General features: G+C 38.5%; 1 protein-coding gene across 1 annotated transcript; it reads left to right on the top strand.

Moving 5' to 3' along the window:
* The first annotated feature begins 789 nt into the window (after positions 1–789).
* CCDC125 (coiled-coil domain containing 125) lies at positions 790–13,063 on the top strand. Its single transcript, XM_048930478.1, has 12 exons — positions 790–951; positions 1,045–1,415; positions 2,813–2,871; positions 3,724–3,810; positions 4,698–4,775; positions 5,524–5,609; positions 7,738–7,820; positions 8,433–8,548; positions 9,179–9,286; positions 10,420–10,591; positions 12,061–12,194; positions 12,725–13,063. The coding sequence occupies exons 2-12, from the start codon at positions 1,148–1,150 to the stop codon at positions 13,055–13,057; spliced, it is 1,524 nt and encodes a 507-aa protein (XP_048786435.1). The 5' UTR covers positions 790–951; positions 1,045–1,147; the 3' UTR covers positions 13,058–13,063.
* Positions 13,064–13,236: the final 173 nt, after the last annotated feature.

Genomic DNA, 13,236 nt, shown 5'->3' with positions numbered 1-13,236 from the left:
TGCCTTTCCTTTGTCCACTGATTCTGTCAGGCTACCATAGAAGGCCACCAGACTGGTCAGGCAGGATCCGCCCTTGGTGAAGCCATGCTGGCTGTCTCAGATTACCTCCTACATGTGCTTCAGTGTAGCTTCCAGGAGGGTCTGTTCCCTGATCTACCCCAGCACCGAGGCCACTACAGAATGCTGAGGTTCACAAGAAACTGGGATCTGATCCAAACTGGGATGGTTGTCCCATACCGTGTAGTGACATGGAGAACAATAACATTGGGGAGAGTTGGCTGAGGGGTTGCTGCTGCTTGGGAATTCTCTGGATGTCAGTGGCTGGTGAGGAATTGCACTGTGTGTCACATGTTCTGTATATTGTGGGTTTTTTAAATCATTATTATTAAACTATTGCTCAGTCCCCCACAGGCGCTACCTTTTTTTTTATTCCCCAGCACTATTCCTCCATCCCACAGTGGGTGGAGTGAGTGAACAGCTTTGTAATGCTTAGCTGCCTGCTGCTTTAGTAACAGCAGCAACTGCTGCATCTCTCCCTGGAATGGTTCAATAAATCACATTTGTAATTCTTACCTGATAAATTAAAATCAACTTCTCAGTAGTTTGTTATGGTTGCAAACTTGGAAAAAAAAAAAAATCTAAACGGCCAAGCTATAAGGCTGTGGAACAGCCTCCAAAGCAGCACGGGAGAGACGGAACTGACACTGGAAGCAAAACTAAGCGGCTAATGAAACCACCCTCGATCCTGCAGCGCCTCCGGGGCGGTGCAGGCGGCGAGCCCGCCCCGGAGCTGAGGGGAGGCCGTGCCTGCCGTGCCTGCCGTGCCCCGATCCGGTCGCCGAGCCTCGGAGGAGGAAGGGTGGCGAGGGAGCGGTGAGGGCGGCCGCCGGCTTCCCGCTGGAGAAGGGGTCTGACTGCCTCGATTGCAGACAGCACCTGGAGGCTGGACAGGTAGCTGAGAGCGGGCTCACGCGGAGAACTGCAGGTTTTTCGCTGAATGTTGCTTTGCCGCTTTAAGTAAGGAGCTCTGTTTGTTTTTTCTAGGTAGAAAAAACCTGGTGTTTTGTTAGGGGAGGTGTTCACATGGCCAGAAAGTGACGTGCGCTCCACTGAAAAAGAAAAAAACAAAAAACAGGTGGAGGGTAAGATGGAGGAAGCAGAAGAGGATGACATGGCATGTGGAGACTTGGGGAACGGACTTGGGAGAAGACCTGGAGGTGTTTATGAAGAGGAAAAATTACAAAACTATTCACTCAGATCTAAGAAGGTGTCTGTGAAGGCTTACAACTCTCTCTCATCAATAAAGGGAGTGGAAGAAAATGATGCTTCCCCTCTTCCCTGTTCCAAAAGAAACAGTTTTCATGATGGATCATCCAAGAAGCCTCTTTCTAGTTTGTCTCGACTAAGTAGCTGTGGTAAGGCTAATTTGGAGTTCAGTGTTCATCAGGAGAAAAATTCCTGGCAAGACTGAGCATTGAGGGCTACTCCTGAAGGCATCACCAAAATCAGATTCAACTGTTTGCCAAAACCCTGAGAAGCTGCAAAGAATTCCATGTGCATGTGCCTCACATGCTTCTTGGAGTCCAGTGCTTCTTGGGATTGCGGGCAAAGTCTTCAGGTCTTCTGTCAGTGCAGCTGGCATTGCCACAAGTGCAAGAAGTGCTCTGCCCATTGGAGGCAGCCACATAGTCGCTGCCTCTGGGTCTTCCTCTGCAACAGAAAAATTGCCTTGCAGCCAGTCAGGCCATGGCCCTTCTTGGTCCTTGTTAATATTTGGTATTGACCTTGAAAGAGAAGTCCTGTGGTGGAGGACAATATAATTGTTCTCTAAATGAGTGCATTGCATTGAGTTGTTGGGGCTCCTCCTTTAAATGTGTGTTCCCAGAGTCTGCTTCTGAGGTTTAGGGCTAAATATTCAAACTCGTGCTTGCTGTTTAGCTGGAATTTTTAATCTAGCGTTGTTTAAGGGTAAGAAGTTAGTTTTAGAATCTACACATCTCTGTTAATCCGTGTTGGCATTGTGGTTTTACCTGAAGACAACGCTACTGTGAATAAAATCAAATACGGGCAGGAACGTTCTTCATATTTTAGCTTTTTTACCTTATATTTTTAGCTGTTATTTGTACTTTATCTCAAGTATTTCCATGTAACTGCCAATTTCTCTCCTTTACAATAAGTCTGAACTATCCTTAATATATGCTAAGCCATGTAATTATTCTTTCTTGGTTTCAACAGTGTCAGTGAGAGGATGCTGCAACTGCAGTGTAATGCTGGTTGGCTTCACTGTCCACCGCTGCTCTCTATGATGCTGTCTTGGCTGTAGGTCATTCACACAGCAAACATGACTGAGTTCCACATGAACCCAGCTGATTTAGCAGGAGGCTGCACGTTAATATATTTCTCTAATACTTAACTGAAGAAAAAATGATGCCAACAGGAACTTCTTGTTTATGCAAATGTTGAAACTTGCTGGATTGCGTTGGGTAGAATTGATGAAAAGTTGCAATTTAAAATGAATCTAAAAAGTGAAATTATTTTTGGAGTCAAGGTGTTCTTTTTTTAAAAAAAATATTTTTAAATGGAAATTTAAAACTTAAAATTGCCTTTCATGACTGTCTTTTTTCTGATTTTGCTTCTTTAACTCTGAAATTATGTTTCTGTTTAGTGTTTGTGTACTTCTTAGGTTTGCTTATTAGCTCCAGAAGTTAGAAAAAAAAAAAAACAAAAAACTTAAGGATGAAAACTATCCCTGCATGTTCCCTGTTTTCAGGTAAAGTTCTCGTATTTTTACTGTCTCCTCTAAATCTTGCAGAATCCAGTAGTGAAGTGTCAAATGAAGAACTAAAGCAACAGCTTCGAGAAGCTCTAGAGGTTAGTAGTGCTACTATGAGCACTATCCTTAAAATCTGCATTTCAATTTAATGTGTCACAGCACATTATTATTATTATATAGTTATATACTTATTTCAGCAGAAGACGTCTGTATGTTCAGAATCTTGTATGAATGTGGGTTCTTGAAACTAGAGCACTACTTGGAAGTCTCATTACATTTTATGCCTCTGACTTTCCATGGAAAAAAAATATTCCATATTACACCTTGAAAATCAGAATAGTCTTGGGACTTTTAACCTATGCTTTCATCAAAATGACAAGTAACCTTACTGATTTTCAATCAGACAAAAGCAACAAATTGGCACTGCTCACAAATGCAACTCCAGTAACATCTGCTGAAGCAACAGAACAGGAAGAACAATAGCAAAGTGTTTTGGGAGGCCAGAGATGAACAGTCAAGACCTACCTAGATGTGAAGGAAAGATAACTATTGAAAGCAGTGAATTTTCACCTATCTCTTGGAAACAGAAAAAATGCTTCCTTCTGAAAGGGAGAATGCTGCGCACTTCATGGAAGTGCTCTAGACCTGTGCTAGTATATGCAACTTCATTAGCAAGGCAGAACTACAGAATATAGTGGCTTATTTTGTTCTGTTTTCCAAATACACTGGAGGAAAACAGAATGGATAGTAACAAGTATTCTTTAATGATTGGGCACTAGCATGCACTGTTAACATTTCTTCATCACAAGCAAACTGTGAGTAGAGAAAGAATCATAGAGGATAAAGACGAGATTTTTTTGAGGTGAACAGATTTACATTGCTGTTGTAGTCAAGTTTTTAAAGAGATTATATTGGCTTTTATTCAGTGTATCCACTTTATTTTGCTTTAGGAAATTGAAATGTTGAAAGTTGAGCTTGAAGCTGCTCAAAGAAAACTTGAAGGAAAAGATGAAGCCCTAAGAATTCTGCAAAGCATGGTAGGAGTTGTTCAGAGATCATTGGCTTACTTACGGGTAAAGGAAGGGAGCAGAATCTTTCTGCCACTCTTCCTTGTCAAGCCTCCTAAACCTTGTAGTCCTTCTAAGGCTGTAATTTAAATCGTTGAATCTGCAAATTTATACAGACTCGGCTCTTACACTTTACTACTTTTTCTGCTTTTTTTTTTCAATTTGATTGCACATTATAAATATTTATTTCAAAGATAATATGTCCCTTTTCTAACTTCTGCAGGATGTACTGTGAAAACAGTTATTTAAGAAGACTTCACTCTTTTAGCAAATTCTCAGAATTTTATCTTTGAGGATCCTTGAAGGATCTAGGAAATGCTGCCTTTTTTGCAGTTCTTCAAATTACTGATTTTTCCAGTGATGGAGATTATGCTGCAAAGCTGAGATACTTTCAGCTAATTAATTCCACCTAAGCATTAAACACTGCATCAATCTTTCGTGCATGGATTGTAATATTTTAATTTGCTATTACAGTGCATGATGTTGAAATTAACTGCCTACTTGCATAATCCATTTATAGTTCTGCAGTTTCTACCCTCAGACATTTGTAATAAGTCACATCTGGATTGAAGTATAAGTATGTTGTAACTGAGTTTTCTGAGAGTTGATATTGTGGAAAACCCTTGAAGATACGATCGTTTGTATAAATAATGCTGTATTTTTTTTCAGTAAAAGAAACAAGGTGATTGAAACACAAGTTTGTAACGCAACATAGCTATTTCATTCCTTGAAATTAGAGTTGCTGGTGTCTAATTCTACACACTTCTGGTTAACCAAGAGCATGAGTTTTGCACTGATGTAAAACTGAACACTGGGCTCTACTTAAAGCATTTGATTGATCTGTGATTTTTCTGCAGGCGGTATTTAGTAAGGCCACTAGTCATACAAAAGCAATGCTTGAAAAAACTGAGGAAGAAAAGAGAACTTTAGAAAAGGTAAGAGTGCAGTTTTCTTTCATACCTGCACAAAATCACAGATGTTCATTGCTATTTATAAGGGTGGTCATACTGCTTATTTGAATCAATGCCAATCAATACCAAAGTCTATTCCTTTTTTTTTTTTTTTTTTTTTTTTCACCCTAAAGTGTTCTTATTCCTTTTTAGAAGGGTAATGTCATTCTGTCATTCTTTTCCCACTACACCGCATACTAAAACATTATACCTGAAAGATATTAGAATTCTGTAGTTTTAGTTGTTTTCTGTTCTGAATTTCACAGTTGTTTATATTGAGTTCTTCTATTTCTTAGTTAGCCTGGAACTTCCAAAACAAGGCTAAGGAATGAATATCCAATGAGAAAAAGAGGAGTAGGAGGAAGAAGGTGTTGAGCTTTATTAAACTGAGTTTTGTTTCTCTTATTACATATGTGTATATATGTATAATATTACATAGTATATATGTGCCCTTTCTACATAACAGTAAGGAAAGAGGGAAATGTGACTGCATGGGTTTCCAGTTGCAATAAGCCACTGCAAGCATTATTGCATTCAGCAGGGTCTGGAACCCGCAGATTAGTAATGCACTAAATCATTGTTATCTGCTGCCAAATTTGTTTAAAACAACATAGATTGTCAGTGCAGGACACCCCGATCTCTGTCAGTGCCAAATATAGCATCAGCAGTTCCATTTCTTCCCTTCATTGTGAGGATTGTAATGAATTGCTGCTGCCTTCTTTTGCCTCTGCAGGAAATTAATATTTTGCAGTGGGAAATCGAATTTGATCAGGATAGATTTAAAAACATAGAAGACACGTGGACAGAAAAATATGACAGGTATTTAATTTATGTTGCATTTCTTTCTTCTTCTTCTTCTTTTCCTTTTTCTCCCTTTTTCAGTGCTTTCCTAATTTCCTTCCTGACTTGAGAAGATTAATCTAAATTTCATGCTTGTCAGATTTTTATTTTTCAATGAAAACTACTGCAATTAATAAGCCTCTAATTCTTTAGTTGGGTGGCTTTGCTAGTGAGTTTTCATTTTTGTTCTTATACTTTATTGTATTAGCCAGCAGGAGCCAGAGTGTCCTTATTTACTTTAAATGTAAATGAGGTGTGGAAAGTAATAGTATTTGCTTGCATGTGGAAATACCATTTTCAGGTTAATCATTGCTTTACTTCCTTGCATTGTAGATATGAGCCTAAGTACAGGTAAAACTGAATGCTTTGGGGAGAGGCTGATGAACTGGTTCTTTGTTTAATTAAGACTTATTCAGAACGGAAAGAAGGTGTAGTGAGGCAGGCAGTAGAAGCCAAAGCACTACACTAATGATTCAGTTGCAAACATGGAAAGACACAAAGTCTCATTTATTTAAAGTATAACAGTATCTCTGGCATCTGTGCTTTAGAGTTACAATTATTTTAGTGGAGTTTCTTATTTAAAAGTTTCCAACTTTGAATCAATGAATATGCCAAAAAGACTTAGGAGCTATTCATTTATAAGAAAGATTTGCTAAGATGTTGTATCTCTTTCATCTCTTAACTGAGTTAAAATGCCAAGAAATAACTTTTTAAAATCCATTAGGAAGGTAGGAAGTGTTGGTAGCAACAAAACTACAGTTAATGGCTGGAAGCTAGAGGTGAAAGCTTCGGAAAGCCACAAGCTGTGGGCTAAAGACAGCTTTGCAAAAACATACTCCAATATCCAATACACTTGGATAAGAAGAATGTTTATTTCCCTTTCTTCATTCAAGCAAAATATTTCAAATTATTATTTGGCTTTATAAAAAAAAAAAAAAAGTTACAGGATGCTGCAATTACAGGCAGCTGAAGAGAGTGATACACCAAAAAAAGGTATTGCTTTAACACTTAGGAATTTAGATTGCCACTTTTCAATAAGGAAATATATAAAGAAAAACTATCATTCTACATGTCTCTGATGTGCTCTCAGTTTGCTACTCTCAGAATAGTATCAAGATACAGGAAGTTTACTTTCTAAAATGAAGACACGAGCCATATTGTCATATGTCCAGTTAGTTTCCTCTTTTCAAGGAAGCAAAAGGTTGCTGAGCAAATGTTTCAGAGTTTTTCAGTTACAATTTTTATAGAGTTTCTAATAGCAGTGCAGTGCTTAAACTTATCTCCTGTTAAAGTCTAAAGCTAGGGGCACTGTGTACTTCCATATGAATTATTGTCTTATTACTATTTTTTCACACTCACTTAAGCACACATGGGCACATTTAAATTGATAGCATAAGGGAGTGGTTTTACTAAAAAGGCCAGCCTGTTTGAACAGTATGTTATCTGGATTGCAAAAGAAACCTCCACATAAATGCAGAGATTCTTACTATTGCTCCCTGCACAGAGAGCTGCAGCTTGGATGACCAGGAGCAACCTTACAGAAGCTGGTGTTACGTGGTCTCATTTCTGTGCCCTGCAGGTTCAGTGCCCGTCAGACCAACCCTAGGCAGACCTGCTCCCACAGCGTACTGTGGTCACCAACCCCTGCATTATTCAGAATATCTGGTTGATCTCATCTGTTTGCCCAGAAGAGGAGTTCATTAGTCTTTAAAAGGAATCCCCCACTGAAAACTGCTAGCTATGTAAAAGGTCATTCCATCTTTATTTCAGAAGGCTAGTTATGAGCAGTTTCAGGATTTTTATTAGACCCTCACTATCAGATTCAGATCTAGTAACACACCACTTATTATTGGTACAAATATTATTATGGGAAAAAATCAGGAACTTTTGCATTAAAAAATTCACAAGTGAGGAAGCTGCTGATGTGTGCATAATATCAAATTAACACTCAACTTTTTTTCAGTTTTCTATCTTTTCAAATCTAATTTTAATTTCCAGGAATATTAGATACAATGTTTTAACAGGCTAATGTCTTTTTTCTTCCATTTGATTGCACATTTTCAATATTTATTTCAAAGATAATATGGCCCTTTTCTAACTTCTGCAGGATATACTGTGAAAACACAGCTCTTAAGGAAGCACTGAAACTGAGAACAGAAGAAGTTAAAACTCTTAAATCTGAAAATGCAAGTAAGATGCCAGCAGCTCTTCCTCTTAATGTATTGCTTTTCTGGAATAATTCATTAGCTACGAATGAAAGTTTCTGTCAGGACAAGTCTCTTTTTATTGGCAGCTGGTATTAGTGGATATTCAGCAACCCACTTTAAATAAACTGGTAGTATTTGTTGTTCTATTTGCATTGTCACTTGAAAAGTGAAGAAAACAAAAAAAACTGACAGGGCAAGTCAATGAAGAAATAGAGCTCACCTCTAGGGGACTCTGGGTGTAGAAGGGAACAAGCTTCTGCATTCTATTTATGTTCTGTGGGAAGGGAGCAGCAGGCCAAGCAAGGCACAGGATGTCTGTGCTACCATTAAAATCAGCACTAGAGGCATACTCTGTAAATCTCTGGCATCCAAAGGCATCTCTGTAAATGGATCATCACATCTAGGAAAACACACAAGGAAAAGCAACTGGGATCTGAGTTTCCAAATCTACATAGTCTCATATTATCATACCTGATACTTACGCTATAGAACTGGTTTTTTGGTCCTTTTTTTTTTTTTTCTGGCTGTAGTTGAACTCGGAAATTAAGAAATTAGAAGAACAACCTTTAAATTATTGTCCTCATTTATTTCATAGTCTTGAATCAGCAGCGCTTAGAATTTCTTGTAATGCTTGATGTGAACAAACAGAAGATTGTTCAGGAGAACATGTCCGTGAATAAAAGAGACATCACAGATATTACAGGTCTTGAAGTAAGTATGAAGTCTGATTTTTGAAATTGCTGATGACCTTGTGTCCCACCTTGTCATCTGGAAATCCATATTCCAAATCGTATATCTTTGTGATATAAAAGCAGGCTGTATAATGTGATGCATTTACTAATGTTTCTGGAAGTGCTCAGTCTGGCAAGATCACAGTATAAGACTTCATTTCTTTGCTTCAGCTTCAGAGTAAAAGTTAGAGGGGAGCAATGTCTGCAGGGCTATGTTTACATGCAGAATTACTGGAATGCAGTTGTGGCTCTTCCTATATTGTACAAGCACACTACTTCTACTGCCTTGATTTTCTTGATTATTTCCATGTAAGTAACTGCTGAGTAGAAAACTTAAAGCCTTTGTAGTGCCGAATTCAGATTAGTTAATTGGCATAATTAGTATCACAAAAGTACTGTGTTAGGATTAGATGTGAAATTAGTGCTGAAAAATAGACATCACGTGTGTCGTTGTTAGTGAAAAAAACTGATGTCCAAATCTTTGTAGCCAAATCTTCCTAACTCCTACACTCCCTCTGCAGCTTCAGGATGTTTTTGCTAGTCACTTGGCATCTCTTGGATTGCATTCCATATGCAGATATATAACTGCTGGTTTGTTTTGGATTTTAAGCTGGCAGTTCTTGGAGCCTGCACCTGCAATTCCTCTGTGGGGCAGCCTTGTCCCTGTGCTAAAATGGCAGCTGTCACTCGGAAGCAAATTCTTCATCTCAAGCAAGAGGTAATGCTGTTTGATTTAAGTATGAGCAAGGAGTGAAGGCAAGAGAACAAATTCGCACAAAAACAAGTAAAGCCTTAAACACTCTCCGATGGCTTACACAAACTGGTGTGTTTGATAACAAGAATGCATCTCAGAAATAATGTTTGCTTGTGGTGTCCTAATTGTTGCTGATGTAAAAATGTTTTGCTAGTTAAAAAAAAAAAATCTTTCTTGTTTTACTTCATTCTACTTACATTTTTTATTATGAAAAGATGCACACTCAAAATGCATACACTCTGTAAATATTACAGTATTTACAATGTGAGTATGAATTGTCACTGAAAAAGAAATTGCTCCTTTTCCCCTCTTTCCTGGCACGGTTTTCCATCCCTTTCCATCCCTCCTTTGTGCTGGCATTAGCATTGAGCTGACCTTGCAAAAAATGATGTATTTACATCACACTTAATACAACAAAATGTTTTCAAGCTCATGAAGTCTCTAATTTAGTAAATATATAATTTTATATAAAAATTTTTTTTCTTTTCGTTAGTGTTTTAGCCTGCAAATGTGGTAACCTTTCTCATAGTCCTAATGCAGAAGTCCCACTGACATACTGATTTTGAAAATAGGTGGAATAGAACAGAACAGGTTCACTTCCGTCTGAAAGGGCCTTCCAAAGATTGAGTCCAACTGTCACTATTTTGGGGCTGACCACAATTAAAATTCATCAATAAAAACATTATCTTAGACCTCACAGACAGACATAAGGCAGCAACTACCTCTATAGAACTTTCACATCTCTTCTGTATCAGGGTTATGATACCTGATAGAAGTACTGTTCTTTTGCTGGCTGGCAGCATAGCCAGTGCAGTGGATAGGTGGTGTTAGCTGGAGGCACAAAAAAGGATTTAAATACATGCTTCAAAATACATTTCTTTATGTAGCAAGAAAGCCACTGTTCTATTTCTACTTCCCTAATTGAAATCAATCCATTTGACATGCACAGGGCTGCCTTAGGAACTGCTGTGGTGACTTGGTAACACGAAAGTGCTGAACTGTGCTAATGGCTTCAATTTGTCTCAATTTAAATTTTAAACCTGCTATTGCTTCCAAATTGCTTAACATACTGTAAATTTTCTCTTAATTAAAACCAGATTGAACTTCTGATGAAGAGTAAAGATGAAGCTTATATAATGGCAGATGCCTTCAGAATCGCATTTGAGCAGCAGTTAATGCACAGGAAGGACCAGGCCCTGAGGCTTGCAGAAGTGATAAAGATTAAAAAGGAAACAAAATTTATAAACTGGAGGCGACTGAAAGAGGATGGTAACTGTATCTGTAATGGTGGACTAGAAAAAAAGTCAGCTGATGGGCATGGACAGATATTTTTATTGCATCAGATGTGTTTGTGGTCTAATGGCTGACAGATTTCTGAAGAGTTCAGAAAAAAGGAACAAATTTATGTCAAAACCATACATACCATAAGAAATGCAGCTGGTAGTTCACAAACTCCTACCAGAAGTTTCTTATGTAGAATGTACATGTATAAGAGGCTTGTTACAGTAGTCATTATATAAAGATGACCATGATGGCCATAGGACAGTGATGATACTAATCCTGCTTTTAGTGTAGCCCTTTTTTAGAATAAATAATCTGTTATCCAGATTAACAATAACATTGCAGATATTAAAGATGTTAGAAAAACAGCACAAAAAACCTAGCATTTGGAAAGGTTAGCTTGGCCATTTAAGATGCTATCAACCATTTTGTTTTTATTTTTCAATGAAGCCTGTATCAGGAAGGATAAAGGCAAAAACACGTACTGAGCTTTTACTGGAATACTACTTTTTTTCTGTGTTTTTTGTTTTGTGTTTTTTTTTTTTTTTTAAAGTACTTCAATTTTTCATTATTTGTGTTGGCATTACTATTTATTATTATTATTATTATTATTATTACCAATAATAATAATAATACCATATATAATACCAATAATAATAATAATAATTTATTTTTCTACTACTACTTAGCATGGTCATCTACAATCCCTCTGAAAAAGAGAAAGACTGTTTGTTATCCTTTTCTTGGTTGAGAAAAAAAATAATGAGAATTGTTTACGTGCTTATGTCATGGTCAAAACCATAGCAGAAGTGAGAAATAGAATGTACTTCAAAATGTGTTTCTGCTAGCCATTGATCTGCATGTGTCAGGAATGGATCTGTGGATCCTCTGGTTTCCTTGGACACCTCCAGGAAATAATATTAAAACAGGATATATCTCCAATATCTGTTTCCCGTTTATCAGTATCACTGTTTCACAGAATCATAGAATCAACAGAATAGTTTGGGTTGGAAGTGCTGCCTAGGGCCCTGTCCAGCCTAGCGCTGAGTGCCTTGTGTATTCTAAGCTCTGTGTTTTGATACAAGCGTTTCATCATTTTGATGTATTTTAAACATTTGATAAATCCTACAAACTAAACATATCAGGCTGCCAGATGCTTAAAAACACATTGCCACGAATTGTTATTTAGCTAGAGGCAAGATATATTTTTCAATAGCAAAAATAAATAATTTTTATTTTCAATTTGCTGTTATATCTGATGAAAGGTCTAGGTAGCTTTTAAGTGATGGCAAGAGTGGTGCTGCATATTAATAACCTTCCCTAAGATGTACAGTAGAAGCTGTAGCCTGCAGTACCCTTCTAGAGGAAATTGTTCAGTCAGATGCACATTCATTTTATCCAAAACCAGTTTTTCTCTGAAGTATTTCCACCATTCTCATACCTTCTGTTGTTCATAGGGTCTGTCAAGCTACAAGGGAACAAGAACAATCTGGGACAGAAATTATCAAGCCTGCTCTCCTCAGATGCTGACAGCAGGAAAGTTGAAGAACTAGACAACCCTCATGAAATCCTGAAGATGTTAATAGATTTGGTTAGTATTACTTCTTAAACTAGATTCTGGAGAACAAACTGAACTACATTGTTTTTGTTAATAATAAAACGAGGTAAAAACAAGACAAGGAATCTTGCATGGATACACGTTTGCCTGTACCTGTGAAAACACAGCTTCCTATGCCAGCATCACTATTGCTGTTAAGAGGTCTGGACTGACAGGTTACTGTCATTTTTGGTTGCTGTCAAACTCTGGGTTTGCTGACATGCCTAAGGAGCCTTGACATCATTCTGACATTGTTTTTCTGATCTTTTCATATGCTGGATGTGGATGATGGAGTCCCTTCCAATGCAAGATACTCTATCATTTACATTTACATGGAACATTTGGATTTTGTATTTTGTGTTGAGGGACATGTTTTAATGAGTACTATTGGTGATAGGTGGATGGTTGGACTGGATGATCTTGAAGGTCTTTTTCAACCTTGGCGATTCTGTGATTCTGTGATACATGGACTCCCTTGCTCTCAGCTCATGGCTTCTTTCTTCTCTTTCTGTGGCCAACTGCAGGTAAATGACAAAGAGGAGGCCCTGGCTCACCAGAGGAAGGTCAGCTACATGCTAGCTCGTGCAATGGAGCTGAAGGAGGCGGCACAGCTGACGCAAGGCCAGCCTCCCACTGGCCATGGAGGCAAAGCCGAGCAGCCCTGTGGGCCAGCAGCACTGGGACTGGCGTCGTGCTGTGACCTGGCTTCTCCAAGCAGCCTTTCCTGCAGTGGAAACGGGTTCCAGAACTCGGTTAGACAGCTTCGAAAATCACACTCCTGGCCCTGTGAGGCTGCACCTCACGAGGAGAGGGATCTGTGTGGGAAAGCACGCGAAACTGTGGTGATCTCGATCTAAGTGTCAGCCGGAATAAATTATTTTTTCAAGGAAAAAAAAAAAAAAAAAAAAAGATTTTGTGGACACGTCTGCGAGCTCCCCCGCTCACACGACCGACTGCGGAGGAGCCCCGATGTGGCAGGCGGGCGGCTCTGCGCGCGCGTCAGCGTACGGTCGTCCTGCGCACGTGCAGAGTCGGC

This window comes from Lagopus muta, chromosome Z (genome assembly GCF_023343835.1).
Source record: "Lagopus muta isolate bLagMut1 chromosome Z, bLagMut1 primary, whole genome shotgun sequence".
In the NCBI taxonomy this organism is placed as follows: Eukaryota; Metazoa; Chordata; class Aves; order Galliformes; family Phasianidae; genus Lagopus; species Lagopus muta.
Note: the sequence above shows the minus strand (reverse complement) of the source record. Positions and strands in the feature narration are given on the sequence as shown.